This window comes from Excalfactoria chinensis, chromosome 25, assembly GCF_039878825.1.
Source record: "Excalfactoria chinensis isolate bCotChi1 chromosome 25, bCotChi1.hap2, whole genome shotgun sequence".
Taxonomy (NCBI): Eukaryota; Metazoa; Chordata; class Aves; order Galliformes; family Phasianidae; genus Excalfactoria; species Excalfactoria chinensis.
The window spans coordinates 2,767,555-2,782,239 of record NC_092849.1 but is presented as its reverse complement, the minus strand read 5'-3'; the positions used below and the strand labels follow the sequence as shown (position 1 = coordinate 2,782,239).

Below are 14,685 nucleotides of genomic sequence, written 5' to 3'. Positions count from 1 at the left end.
GGCCTGCCCCACAGGGAGCTGTGCTTCCTTGGTCAGGAATATTTCTAGTCAACTTCCTAGTCTGATCCACCCCCCGATTATTATCCTCTATTAATAGTCTTATCCTCTATTGATAGCCGGCGGTGATGAGGTCACTGACAGAAGCCTGAGGGCTATAAGAAATGATTTTAGGGGACTGAGGAGGTCGCTCCCTCTACTTAGCCAATGAATCTGATGGAGCCCAGCGTAAATTTGTGTAGTTCTTTAATAATAACATCAAGGTCAGCAAGAATAATGGCTGAATTTAACAAATGACACATGCAACAAACAGAGGGAATAAAACAACATTGCGCAGTTGCTGGCTGAGGTGACAGAACATAATCCAACGTCAGAGCAGAAGGTTTCTTTCTTTTCCTTTGCTGCATCAGCACCACATGGAGGGCAATGTCACTGTGCACAGATTGCTCCAAAGGCAGACATTCCCCAGGATGAACAGTGACAGAAGATGCCTTCATGCACCAAGGAGCAGAGGAAGAATTCTCATGGCCACCGAAGCTCATAGGGGTGAATGCCTCAAAATGCAGCCAGCAATAACGTGTGGTGTTGGAATCTTTGTTGAACGCAGCTGCTCGGTCCTCTGGTGCAATGGTAGAAAGCTTTGCTTGAATTAAACACACAGGGATAATCAAAGTGATCTATTTTGAGCAAAAGAAAACTGTTTATTAATGCCATCGGACATGTGTTTATTGCTATTTAGACCGACCCCGTATATGAGCATGTGAAAGGAGTAAACAGAGAGATCTGCTGAAGTCCTTTGAAATCGGGGAGCAGATGTAGTGCCACTCAGCTCCTTTTGATCTGTAGCGAGCCTTTACTTAACAACTGGCTGGCGTGGATTGACAGCCTGTGTAATGTGTTTCTAGGAGAGTTTTATACAGAGAGAATACATAGGGCGCCATATATCAGCACACGGCACACCAGCTAATTCGACCTAATTTACATAGCATTAATTGCCCGCGAGTTCATTTCAACTTGGGCCCAGATTTCCACTACCTTAAATTCGGTTCTGATGTGGGATGTGCAAAACTCTTCCCAATGCATGGAAGGTTGGGCAGCCCGGTGTCCTCGTGTGCCTCAATTAGTGCTACGTAAAGCAGGTGCTCGTCACTACAGGGAATATTTGTACACTTATATAAAAAAAAAACAAGCCATACAACCATAAAGGGAAAAAAAAAATAATACAACAAGCACAGCTTGATACAATAGACATGCCATGAAATGTCACTGGCTTCATAATAATTTACTACAACTTGACAAATGTTCTTTTATCCACACGGGATAGGAAATGCTTCCATCTAACATATGGTAAGCATGCAGTAATAATATGTACAACAACAACATCAACAACAAATTTGGAGTTTATTTTTTATTCATAAACGGGATGATTACATGGGGGGGTATTTTGCAATGGTTGTTTTCCTAGCCCAATGTACGCTTCGTTTTGCTTCTTTCCTACGGTGGATTTATTTTCTCCCTCTGTTTGGGGAGAGGAAAAATTCCTATATACATCTGCAAGGAGTTTGCTTCAGTCATGGAGCATAAACTGCTATTACTTTTTTTCCCCAGCAGTAGCTTTTAGATTTATGGTTTTATGTTTATTGCTTAATTGACACTAAAAAAAAACAACACCCCTCGATGCCGTAATGCTGAAAATCAATCTCTTTTCCAACCCGTTTTGAGGTTCTGTTGAGGGAGATAGTTACTGATCCTATGTTATATCATACTCTGACAACATCTCACCAAACCCCATTCATCATCAGAGGGAATCCAACCAATCTTCCTGCTCCAGCGCCGCCATCACCAAGTCATCTCATTGAACCAACCGTGCCCTCCACCTTGTAGAACTTGACTTAAGAGAGTGGCAAAACTGGGTTTTGCTCCAAACTGGGGACTGCTCTGTGCCGCCTGCAGACAAAACAGTGTTGGGGTGAATGGTCACCCTTCAGATGAGTCTTCGGATCCATCGTAGTTGCTGTGTTTATGGCACCTAAAAGTGGCGCGTTGACCGAATGTGGGTTAGCTTGACCCTGGGTCTCATGGTCAGGCTTCATTCACAGATGTCCTTACCAAGAGGTCCCAAGACAGGTCTCCACTGAGTCTTTTTCATTTGTTCTTTTTCCTCCTTGAGATTTTATTTTCCTATATTTTTTTTAAGATTTTTTTAATATATATATTTTTTTAATAATAGCAAGAAAAGCTAGAATTAATATTTCCAACAGCACTGAAGTAAGCACTTGGCAATGCATTTCTTTACCTGGTACAAAACGATATGAGCATGAGAACCCTTAGATATTCATAGCACAAGACAGCTTTACCCTTTACAACTTGACAGTTTCCAGTCCCTTCATGAGAACCAATCCTGACCGCCAAACAGAGACTGAAGTGCAGCGACCTCCCCTATTGCTATCACTAGGCACGTGCTCAGAAAGTTTGCCGTGGTGTGGAATACGGTGGGAGTCCCACGAAGAGGAAAGCGTGGAGAAATGCATCCAGTGCATTTCTTGGAAGATCGATTCCCATCTTGCATCTGGTGTGGGATTTCTGCCATCGTCAAGAACCGCGTAGAGAAGTGATGTTGCTGAGAGTTGACAAGGGTGAGTAAGCACGCTGGCTCTTTGAGCGTGGAAGACATCTGCTACTTATTCAGGGAGGGAAAACAAAGAATCAAAGTCCATGTGGAAATATTTTCGGGGCAAAAGTACATAATTTACAGAAAAAACAGGAACGCATCAGTGGTAACCATTTCAAACTGACAATAACAAGCAGCCCAAGCAGACTGGATTTAGAGAAACTGATACGCCTAGCCACCTGTTTGTACTCAGAAACTTTCCTTTAAGAATGGAAAACAGCATTCAATTACAGCGCTGAACTGCAGAGGTGTTAATTAGATGGACGTAATTAGTCTAAGCCAAATGTAGAGACTCTTCTGTCAACCAGACCTTTCTTCCTTGCTGGGAGCCCCTCTGTCCTGCTGGGAGCACTGACCTGCTGTGTCTCAATGCTGTCCTCTTGGGAGGAGGTTGAAGCCTGGTGGTTCACTGATTGATTGCGCCGATTGATTTCCCATGTGATCCATTTGCCTGCTGGCACTTCGTTTTCATTCACCTGCACTTCCACAACCCAACATACCCCAAACCAGACACCAGAGACCTACCCCTTCTCCTTTCTGAACCCTCTGAGGTGGCCTTCACTTCTCCAATTCACAGGCCATGGGAACAGCTGCTCACCATCAATTTATGGGGTTTCTGTGCTTGCAGACCTGCTGTCGTCCTTATTCACCTGGCAGCTGGCATGCAAGCTGGCTTTCTGTCATCCCTTGAGTCTCATACCGTGAATTTGTGCAGATGTCTTCAGGATGCTCCAAGCTTTTGCACCTGAGGGAGCCTTTTGCAGCCCTTCCCTGGGGAGAACCTTCAACCATTTATCCTGGAATCACTGCGATGAGGTGTGGGGAAGCAGTGGGGGGGGGGGGGGAGCCTTGCTGAAACAGAGCTAGAGTCACCCGCCTTGCTCCTGCAGTCTCTTGGCTTTTCTTGCTACGATAGTTTGGTGGCACTGATGCTCAAGGGGTTTTAAGGACAACAGAAAATGAAAGGAGAAAGGCGACGATGGAGTCGTTTGTTCTGTCCCATTCCAAAACTGGTGTGGCTTCCTCTGCCCCTCCCTCCCCCCACCCCCCCACTCCAAAGATGGACATGATACAGTACTGCTGAAAAAACCCACAAACACCCTCAAATGCTTCTAGAAGAGATGGGACCCCTAGACTGTAGGGCGAGGAGGGGGCCGGGATGGAGGGGGGGCCCTGTTGGGTGGTGGGACTTGGGGCAGTGGGGGGAGAGGGGGGAGCGTGGAGGATGGGGAGGGGGCGTGGGGTGTGGGAGAGCTGGGGGGCGGCGGGGTGTAGATGGGGGCTGGGGGAGGGGGGTTGTAGATAGGGGCTGGGGGAGGGGGGGGCAGCGGGTAGGTGTTGTTGAGGGGGTATTTGGGGGGAGCGTCGGCGTTCTTCACTCGGGTGAAATTGATGCAACGGCCCTGGAAGGAAAGAGTAGAAAGAGGAAAAATCAGAGTTACTGATGGAAGCTGATGTCCCTGCACGTATAAAGCAAAAAAAACCCTGCTTTTCTTGCTGTTCTGTGAGAACGGTGCTAAGCTACAGTTTGTTGTACATTTTTAAACAAAACCTTTGCCCTCTCAGCTCTTCTCTCTTCCTCCTGAGTTCCAACCTGCAAAAGATCCCACTGTAAATACTCAAATGTCAGAATCAGCACTATTGCATTATGGATTCATTCTTTCAGATATGAAATCATCCATAAAGGCACTGGAGGATTTCTGAGCCTGTCCTTTGTTTTTTTGGATCTACTTTCCTCCCTCCTTCTCCCAAAGCAAATGTTTTTTTCCTGGTGAAAAGATGCCAAATGGAGCACTGAGCTCACAGAACCATAAAGGTTGGAAAAGACCTCTAAGATCATTTAGTCCAATCATCCACCCCATCCCCACCGTGCCCACTCAAAGAGCTGTGGATCATTAAAGTTGGAAGAGACTTCTGGGATCCCCAAGCCTGAGCCCAACCCCACCACTAACTGTGCCCACTGACCACATTCCTCATTGCCACATCCCCATGGTTCCTGAACCCCTCCAGGGATGGTGACCCCACCATCCCCCTGTGCAGCCTATGGGCAAACGGTGTGGAAGAGGAACCCAAAATGAAAAGAAGGGAGACGCTGGTAGAAAGGTGCTGGAAAAAGGCTTGATTGGGATGAGAGGAGATGATGGCATGGAAGGGTCTGACACACAAGGAGATGCAGATGGCTCCGCTCCGAGCACGCTGCCAAATTCTATCATCATGCTCTGCAGATACTAAGAAACATCTGCCTGAGCCTCAGCAGAGGAAAGCAGATTCCTCACTGAAGTATGTGGAGCAGCCCACAGCTGAGCATGGGCTGTTTTGTGCAGGCAAAGGTCTTTTAAGGAAAACAAAGATTTCACAGCACTCAAACCCTGTGAGCATCATCTCGGAGCTGCTCTTTCTGGTGGGGGCTGAACCCCCAGCATGGCTCAACCCGGGGTGTCTGTCTGCAAGAAGAGCCTGTGGCTTCAGCTCAGGTTTTCCTTGAGGAATGGGGCTCCGAGGTAAAGCAGAGACCCATAGAGTGGCCAGAAATCCCCCCGCGGAGCAATTGGGCAGAGGGAAGCCTGAACTGAGCACACCACCGCCTCAACTCAACGTTCCCTCTGTTCCATTTGCTCTTTGCAGGCTGGTGTCTCTCCTTTAATGTTGTTTTAATGCACTTAGTTGTGATTTTAAGTAAATGCCGGGGGGGGGGAGGCCTGCTGAGTGAGTCAAAGTCTGAACCCAAGTTAACCAATTCTGCACAGAGAGAAAGAAAACACGAGGATGTTTTCCTTGTTCTGGTTCCACGTCTCCTGCAATGGAACTTCAGCAGACTATTGCTTGTACTAGCTTTGTTTTCTTTATTTATGTTGAAAATAAAATAAATCCGAATGAAAAGTCCAGGAATTCCAGCCAGAGAACAAAAAGTTGCAATTGTTTTTGCGTGGAGAGATTCAATGTCTGGATGCTCCAGGGGTGAGGTTATGGTGCTGTGGATCCAAATGGAACTGAGCACTGCCCAAACTACATTCAAGAGGGTGCAGCGACACTCAGACATCTTTGGGGCTGGGGTCAGGGCAAGGCTTGAGGGCTGAAAACCATCTAGCGTTCATGGCAGTGCCCGAGGTATGGTCCAAAATGATATCATGTCCTTACAAGCTTTGACTTCACTGGCAAAGATTTGACTTCTTATTGATGAGAGCTGGCTCCGACAGCTCTTGCAATACCATCATCATAAAAACAGAACTAGCAACTCATGCCAGTGAAGAGCTGCACTGTGTTTTACATTATTTCTTGCAGCCAGCTACCACCTAGTGATCCCACGTCCATGCATACTGCTTATACTCATGACTAATGGTCTCTCTTCCCCTCTCCTTGCAGTGAATTGATACCTGTTGAGCAATGCTTCCTGCTGCTGTGCAATGGGGAGTTCTGCAGGGCATCCAGCAGGTGTGGAGGACAGTTCAGCCTCTCTCCTTTCATTGAGATACTCTACAGCCAGTGGAAGGATAAGAACCTTCATATAACTGTATAGGAGTGGCTCAATGGCCACCAGTGAGAACCCCCTCTTGGTTATCCACCAAAGTGTTCCTCCTCATCCAGATGCCCAAGCAGGAAAAGAACCCATTTCCAACAAATGGATCCTTAAACAGAAGTTGCCTCTCATTCTAGGAGAAAAAACTCCTGAACCAGATTGTACCACAGCTCTGAGAAGTAGAGAAGCCAATCCTATTGGCCTTCCAAGCAGAGAGACAGTAGTTGGAGATATAGAATGAAGAATCGAAGGGAATATGCTGTATATTGAAGGGCTGCTAGAAGCCTTGGCTGGGCTTCACTTCCCTTTCTGCAGCCACAACGCTTCAGGGGGCAGTCACAGCTGTGCCTCAGCAGAGAGAATTGAAGCAATATGAAGACATTCTTACATCCAGAATTCAGTGGAATCAGCAAATTCAGCCGGGCAGATTCACTCCAGCATTTTATGTTGTTATTCTAAAGAGTACAGCTCGAAGGCATTTACATAATGAATTCTGCTCTGAGTGGCTTTGCTCTTTCACCTTCAACAGCTGATTGCTTTTGGGATGGAAGCAGGCAGTGCTGCCTCTGGGCCAGCCAACACGGGGCCACGGGGGATCCAGTGCTCTCTGACTGTGGGCCTGGCCCTGCCAGCACATTGCATGCAGAGTGCCGTAGGGCTGCATGATCAATCCAAGCTTTTCTCTTTGTTCTTCACATCTGGCTGGCTGGGGAGTGCTGCTAGGGTCAGAAGAGAGGGCAGGATGTGGGGAGAGGGGACATCAGGCTGCTGAGGTCATGGCACAGGGTGACAGCGGCTGCGTGCTCAAGGGAGCAAGCAGAATGTTGGTGTCTTGGAGGTGGATCTAGCAAGCAGAGATGTGAAGTGCAGAGGATGCCTCGGTCAAGCTCTGGCATTTCCTAGGAACTCCACAGCCTTGTTTAAGCCAATTCTCACCTCTTCCTGTCTCTCTATCTGCACAGCCCTGGCTTGAGATCACAGAACCACAGCACGGCTTGGGTTGAAAGGGACCTTAAAGATCACAGAACTATAGAATCACAGTATGGTTGGGTTAGAAGAGACCTTAAAGCCCATTCAGCCCCAACATCTTCCATGTGCTGGTTGCCATCCACCAAAGCAGGTTGGCCAGGGCTCCATCCCACCTGACCTTGAGCATCTCAAGAGATGGCACATGCTGAACCCTACATGGTGCATCCCCTACACAGCATGGGGAAGGTATCTCTTTAACAGAAGAAGGTTGAACACATTTCTCTGGAAACGAAGAATGTTTCTGTTTCTTTTGGTTTCCTATCAATCTGGAATGAGCACCTGGAAAAATACCAATATTTTAAGACTGTAAAACACTGGGACTGGCTTCTGAGTTTAAATAGAGCCATTGGAAAGGATATGATCCTTACTGCTGTTTTGTAAGGTTCATCAGTAAGTCAAACTTTCCAGAAACAATAACTGAGTTTATCCTGTTGTTACAAAAACGAGGAGAGAAATAAAAAGAAACACAAAAATCAAGTGTAAAGAGGAGAAAGAAACAGAAAGAAAGAGAAGGAAAAGGAAAGCGGAAGAGGGAAGAAAGTCAAGATAGCCCCAAACCCCAGAGGGTTTCTGCTATGTAATGGGATCCTGAGAGCTTGAGATATCCCTTCTTTCATGACCCGAGCTGGCAGCGTGCTGGCTTTCAGATCACACAAGGGTGTCTGGAGACACTTGTAGGAAACCATTGACTAGCTTCTGGGCTTTGTTAGCCAGCTACTCTGGTGAGATCAGCCTGTGTTGAGTGTGCTTGGCAATGCCAGGAAGCACTGCCTCCTGCAGCAAGCACACTAATTACACGGCTACCTCTGTATCTGTTAGTCACCAAACAGCTATTAAAACTGTCTCGTTTCATGATAAAACATCACTGCAGCAAAACCATTCCCATCTGTCTCTCATTACACAGCCTTGAACTCAGTGTTGCTCATAAAATCTACCATTCCCAAGGCATTCCAGCCACCTTGTCCACTCAATAATGTAGAGGCTTGATCTATTTTCTCCCTATATTAAGAAGATGACTTCCATCGATAAGAGGGAACTTTGGGTCATGACTTTTAATGACCTGCTCTGTTATTGTAGAGGCAGCACTGAAATCTATGCGTCATTATGGCTTAACCTTGTGAAACACATTGCAGAGTGATGAAGTCTGAAGCAAAGACTCAGAGCCTTCTGTCAGGGTCCCTTACAAACCAAACCATTCTATGACTCTGTGATTTGAAGTAAGAGCTGTATAAGCTCAGTCATGTTGGCTTATGACCAACGCATGCCTATACCTGCATATATAGCACCGTGCATCTGAGGGCCCCCACAGCACAAAGAGCAGTTCTACCAGTTCAGCCTCCAGCTGAAATCTTACTCAGAAGCTTATTCATAGCTTTGGGACTGCAACCCACTCTTTAGACCTACCGCAACCCAGATAACATCCATTGCTCTGCCAATCTCTGCCACTTGCTATCTGCAACTGAGTCATGCAGGACTGACTGAGCTGGGGAGCCTATTGAAAAGACAACATTCAGACTCCTAAGAAAAGTGAAATGAGATGATATAGGCTTCTACTTTGCCAAATTCAAGTGTGGGAATGAACGTAACAACTACAGTCTTTGGCTTCTGCCAGAGTTTGGAAGTGTGGCTCTTTCAGCAATGAGTGGGCATTTTTATGTCAGCAAACAGGCCTGATTGCTTTTGCAGGAAAAAGATCTGGCTTATTTACACTGTGAGAAGAGTGTAATTTCCAGGAAGATCTGGTCATTCTTCTCATTGTCTTTCTGGAAAGAGGTAGCTCATCTTGGAGAAACACTGCGTGACACATCAAAGACACTGCAGGACTGCAATCTTTCATCTAGAGGTTGAGTAACAAAGTCAACTGGGCATAAGGAAAGGAGAAAAATTCCAATGAAAAACAAAACACGTTATTTTGGCAACGATAACCAGAATAATTAATCAGAAGTATTGGTAAACATCCCTCTGGAGGGGAAGGAAGAGCCAGCAGGGTAGCGCTAATGGCTTAAGTTAGTAGGAGTTACTGCCTGCTGAATACTGTCCCATTGGTAGACAGGGAGTAGTAGTTCCCATCCCTGTAGTAGTAGTTCCCATCCCTGTAGTAGTTCCAATCATCCCCTTCCTCGTACAGGAGTTTCACTTTCCAAGCTTGGGGCTAGGGAGGTTGGGAGGTATTGGAACAGAAACTCAGGCACTGACCTTCATATCAATAGGAGAAGTGGTCCTGAGCCAGAAGGGAAAACTCACCCACCAACCTGCCATCGTCTGTTCCCAGACAGCCATCCCCATCCATGCACAAATACCCCCCCCTCTATAAAGGCAAGGAGCTCCCAGCTCATGCAGCAGCACCGCCTCTCTCTTTGCGGTTTAGATTTCATTTCTTTCCATTTCAGCACCGTGTGGGGCGTGAGAAACGATTAGCTGTTTCCCAGAGAGGTCTTTGGAGGCACACAGCTCGCTCCAACAGTCACGGAAAGGAGGCTTCGTTTTCAGAGAGTCTGAATTTGCCAGAGATAAGACACATTCCTCAAGAGGCAGAGCAGCCAGTGCTAATCTCTTCTGTGAAAGACTCAATTATGTGCAGCAGATTAAGAATTTTTCATATATATATATTTTAAAGCATACAAATGCACTGAGAAGAAGGAAAAGCTGCTAGAAAGTGGTCGTGATTCAGACTGCTTTCTTTTCTCCTCTGCGTTCTTAAGACCTGACAATGAGTGCCCAGTCAGCAAGAAGTGCTCTCCTATGAACTGAGAATCACAGACTGCAGAAATAGGTAAACCTGGGAGAAAAGGGATGTGTGGACAGACCTGGCAAGGCTAGCTCCTGGTTCCCACTGCTTTCTTCTAACACCTTAGCTTGCAAAAGCAAAATGAACCCTGGCACACCATGCAAGAAAGACTGTCAGACTACTGAGGCACCCTACAGGTCTAAAATACACACTCCAGACCTCCAAAGTGGTAGCATCACACTGTAACCATGCAAATCCATAGGTGAGGTGCATCCCCATAAACACACCTGCAAATACAGCTAAACCTAACTCTAACCCTAACCCCAACCCTACAGACACAACACTTGCTCACACTTTAAATGCATTGCCGAGTTCCATCCTTCATTTCCAAGGGAAAGAAAATGCATTGGAAGACCTCATCTAGAAGACAGGAGAAGCATTTGAGATGCACACTGTGTTCACTTTTGGGCCCCTCGCTGCAAGAATGATGATCTCTAAGGTCCCTTCCAACTCACACGATACTGTGATACAGTGAAGAAGGACACTGAATTGCTTGACTATATGCAATGGGACTGGAAAACAAAGCTTACGATGACCGACTGAGAGAACTGGGGTTGGAAAAGACCACTAAGCTCATCTGATCCAACCCACCCCCACTGTGCCCACTGAATCAGACACTCAAGTGACCTGCAAGAAATGCAGAGAGACTTAGCAAGCAGCACAAAGTCCTTCATTTGCAAAACTGGACCCTTGACAAGGAACAGTCATTTGGGATGAATGACTGATATAATCCAGAGCGGTCATCCGAATTCCTTCGGCTGCACAAAACATTCACAGTGGAGCCTGAAATCAAGTTAATACGAGGCTTTGGCATTTCACTGTGATATAAAAACCTAAGTGTGATCGAAGGGCAGAGGCAGTTTTGTCAGATTTTGTTGAAAAACAGTGCTTATCTGCAGTGAAGCTCCATGCAGTTTGGCTGTAAACTGGTCTTATTTCATATGCTGGCTGATCTGCTTCTATTAAAATCAGTTGTCTTTTTTTTTTGGTCAGCACACGCACACATTCTTCCTTTCATTGTAAAAAGAGACAAGCTGTGATTACTTTAAAGGGGGGTCATTTTCATGGAGCTCATAGTTTCATCCTCTCGTCGTAATTAACCACAATCACTGAGATGTAACAGGAGGTGAGATTGGATTGGCACGTTTGCAAAAGGCTCCTCTGAGTGCATTTCCCTTTATGCAGGCAGGACATTTACACCTAATTACACATGGTTTTGCTATAGCTTTTCTCCATATTTACACCTATCCGTATCCATTTTTACAAACACACCCCAAGCGAAAGCATGATTAACTCAATGTAGCACACATTTAAAACGTGACGTGCTCTCAGATGGAGATTTTCCCTGCCAAGTCTGAGCTTGAAGCACATTTTAACCATCTCCTCATATATTCCTGACAGAGCAACGTTCATCATGGAAATGCAACTGCTACTTTGAAGACACGCTCATTTGGATCCAACTCTTAACGAGCCCTTTAATTTAGCACTACAAAAGCGATAACGTTTTCTAAAACAGCACGTGTTTTTAAATCACCCCTTTCTGATGATGCTTTGAATGTAAAAATAACCTCATTAATGCCGACAAGAATGCAAACTTAGTCTCTCGAAAATGTGAGAAGACCACAGGAATCCCATGTGATTCTGACTTCCTTGCCTTATTGGAAACATCTGTGTCTACTGGTAACCTCAGACCATTTCCAGGTTTGATTCCAAGTAAAGAATTTCACAGCCTTTTTGTGCATCTCAGCCTCTCTGCTCTTTCAAATCGGGTTCTGAATTTCCTTTTGCTTTTGGAGAAAAGGTGCAGATTAACAAACCTACTCCGAGCCAGACCAGAGTTTGCTCCGTGGTTTGCTCTTTGCAAAGACAGACTGGCACGTGGCTGGTTGTGGCCAACGTGATAACAAGGTGATCAGGACCAGTTGGTGATAACTGGTATAATGATCAAAGCCATGTAAGGCTGCTCAGGCAGGCATCCTTTTGGCAGTCCTGCTCCATTCACCAGGAACATCTAACCCATGTTAGGTGATCATCTACAGGCAGGAAGCCTCAAGAAGGTCTGGCAGGAGAAGCTGGGCAGCCCCATAAGCAAGCCGTGCTGCACATAAGCAAGCCATGCTGCCCAGGCAAAGCAGCCTCAATAGAAGGCAGCAGCTCAACCCTGCCTTGAGATCCAACACATCCATCCCAACTAGGGCCAGCAATTCCTGCATTGGCATGGCCACCTCTAATGCAAACCTATACACTGAGTACTGCACACCTCAAGCAGCACCCACAGAGAACCTTCAGCCCCATTGCAAATTTATTAGTCACTATGCTTGAACCAATGTCTTGTTATAAACCAATGTGAACTTAGGGCAGGGAACGTCTTTCCTGATGATTCCTATGGTACCTTGGATGTTGTGTGGGCTACAGCAGATAAACAGTACCAATTAGTCAACACAGAGTTTGAAGCTGGATCCATGTTCCATTCTACGCAAGCAATCTTTGTGAACAGCTCAGCTAACATGCTGGCAGTGGATAAAGTAACTGATTATAGCAAGGGATTGCTTATATATGAAAGTGATGTAACACTGGGATTGAGTCCAATTTCTTTTCGGGCTCCAAAGCAAACAGAGATTCCTTTCAGTTACTTTTCATTTGCCTTTGCTTTCTCATTGTTGGCCAGTGGGTGAATTAAGATGCCCGCTGGACAACACCAAGGGTCTGAAATCTGCTTCCTTCTTTTCCAAAGGGAAGAGAAGGAAGGAGGTGCAAATTGCTTTCTTCAGCTGTTGGTGGCAGTGTGATGAAGGACAGAATCAGGTTTGGGATCCCCAGGCTCTCCTCTCCTCCCCTTGCTTTGCAGCCATCCCTCCAAGGTACAAAACATGAGCATTTCACATGCAGCTTGGGACTGAGGGCCCCTCTAACACTGGGAAATTCGAGCTTCTCTCCCACCCCCCTTCTTTTCAGGGCTTTAGCAAGATTCAGAAGCCAGACCTTCCTTCTGGAGAGCAGAAACACGGCTTTGTGAATGGATGGCATGGCAATGAAGGTAAGCAGAGCCAGAAAAAAGCTGGAAAGCTGCAGCTGCCCTGCCATGTGCTGCAATAACTCAAAGCCTTGTGTCTGGCTGCCTGAAGCTTCCTGCAGCCGGCAGAGCTGGGCTTGCACATGGCTCCAGTCTATCAGGGCTGAGGTTTCAAACCAGCTGTGCCCCCACTGTAAAACCCAAGGACCAGCTTAGGATTGCTGATACCAGCTCTCATTGAGTCCCCTTTGCTGACACATTGGGCAGAGCGCTCCTTTACCTACGCTTCCCAATAGAACAGGATGCAACCCAAATTTGCCAGCAGACAGCTGCTACAACCCACAGACTCACAGCTATTTGCCCACGCTGAAGATTTCACAACCCGTGGAGAACCAAGTCTGCTTTTGCTTTGCCACCTGTCCATGCTGCTTGGTCCAAGGGAGCTATTTGGAACCGCTTGGAGAGGCCACAGGAATTTACAGCTGAGCTTGCCACTGCCAAAATGACTCTTAACAGCTCTACTACCCTGCTGGCTCACATGGCTGGGTAGTACCTGGGTCTGTTTGGGTGAACATCCTGCTCAGTGCCATCCTGCAGCATGAAGAACATCCAAACCTGTTGGGTGCAGCCACTTGGTTGCATGTTGGGCCAACGAGGCGCCATGTTTCTAAGTAACCCAGAGGCTCTCTCAGCATTTGCATGGGTAGAAATTTCCTACCACTTCCCTGGAAGTCAGCAGATCCATTGCTCTACGAACACAGGTTTGTAAAAAGATATTCTGGGGGATGGCTCCTTTTCCTTTATGCTTTTTTTTCCCTCCAGTAAAATCACCTTCTATGCCTACAAGGGGGAAAGCTTGGGAGCCTAAACCAGCACCCAAACCATGGGGAATGCCTACAGCAAGATGAGAGACCTCAAAGCCAAACCCAGGGCTTGAAAGCTCCATTCTTCTCCCTGCTTTAAGCCCAAAGTAGGGAAACAAAACAAGCCCACATTGCTGCTGAACAGGGGAGGGGGAAATGCTGCCCAATTCTGCCATTTCAGCTGTGTAAACTAATGAACATCAGCGACATTTTACTGTTTGCCTTCGAGTTCTCAGATTGCTTTTTGCCTGTGCTGCTGAGGGTGACATCACCTGGTTATGTCACTGCTGTAAAGCAATGAACGCCAATTGCTCTCCTAAGTCTGAAAGCGATTAAAACCATGCAAGATTGATTGTGCACAGCTACTCAGAGAAGATGGAAACTCAGGCACATGGAAATCCAACACCTTACAGCAACACAAGGAATCGCCCCAATATCTGCAAGTCTTTCAGGAGCCATTTGCAGAGAAACAGATATTTTTGCAGCTCTAAGCCCGCATGCATTTGCAGCCACTTTCTCCTTCACACCAAATTACACTCGCTCTGAATCAGAGATGCTTAACAGCATAGCATAATTGTAAAGAGCTTAATTTACTTCAAGCCTGGATCACGTAACACCTACATGAGCTAATTCTGCTATTGCTTTTGCTGACAGAAGGAAACACTAAAAAGGGAGGGAGCTACTGCCACAAATTGCTGCTAACTTTATCAGCTTCAGTTAAACCACTCCGGATTTTCCCTAGCATAAATAGAAGTGGCATCTTCCTTGTAACCCTTTGAGTAAAAATATGCATTCCTAGAATAGGAA

The 14,685-nt window shown here is 46.4% G+C and overlaps 1 protein-coding gene across 1 annotated transcript in view; it reads right to left on the bottom strand.

The window, feature by feature from the left end:
• Positions 1-219: 219 nt before the first annotated feature.
• The window catches only part of ANTXR1 (ANTXR cell adhesion molecule 1), a 64,072-nt gene continuing 49,606 nt past the window's right edge, over positions 220-14,685 (bottom strand). Inside the window, exon 18 of the mRNA XM_072357189.1 lies at positions 220-4,071. Within this exon, the coding sequence (XP_072213290.1) occupies positions 3,799-4,071 (273 nt within the window). The 3' untranslated portion in view covers positions 220-3,798. The remainder of the gene's footprint in view (positions 4,072-14,685) is intronic.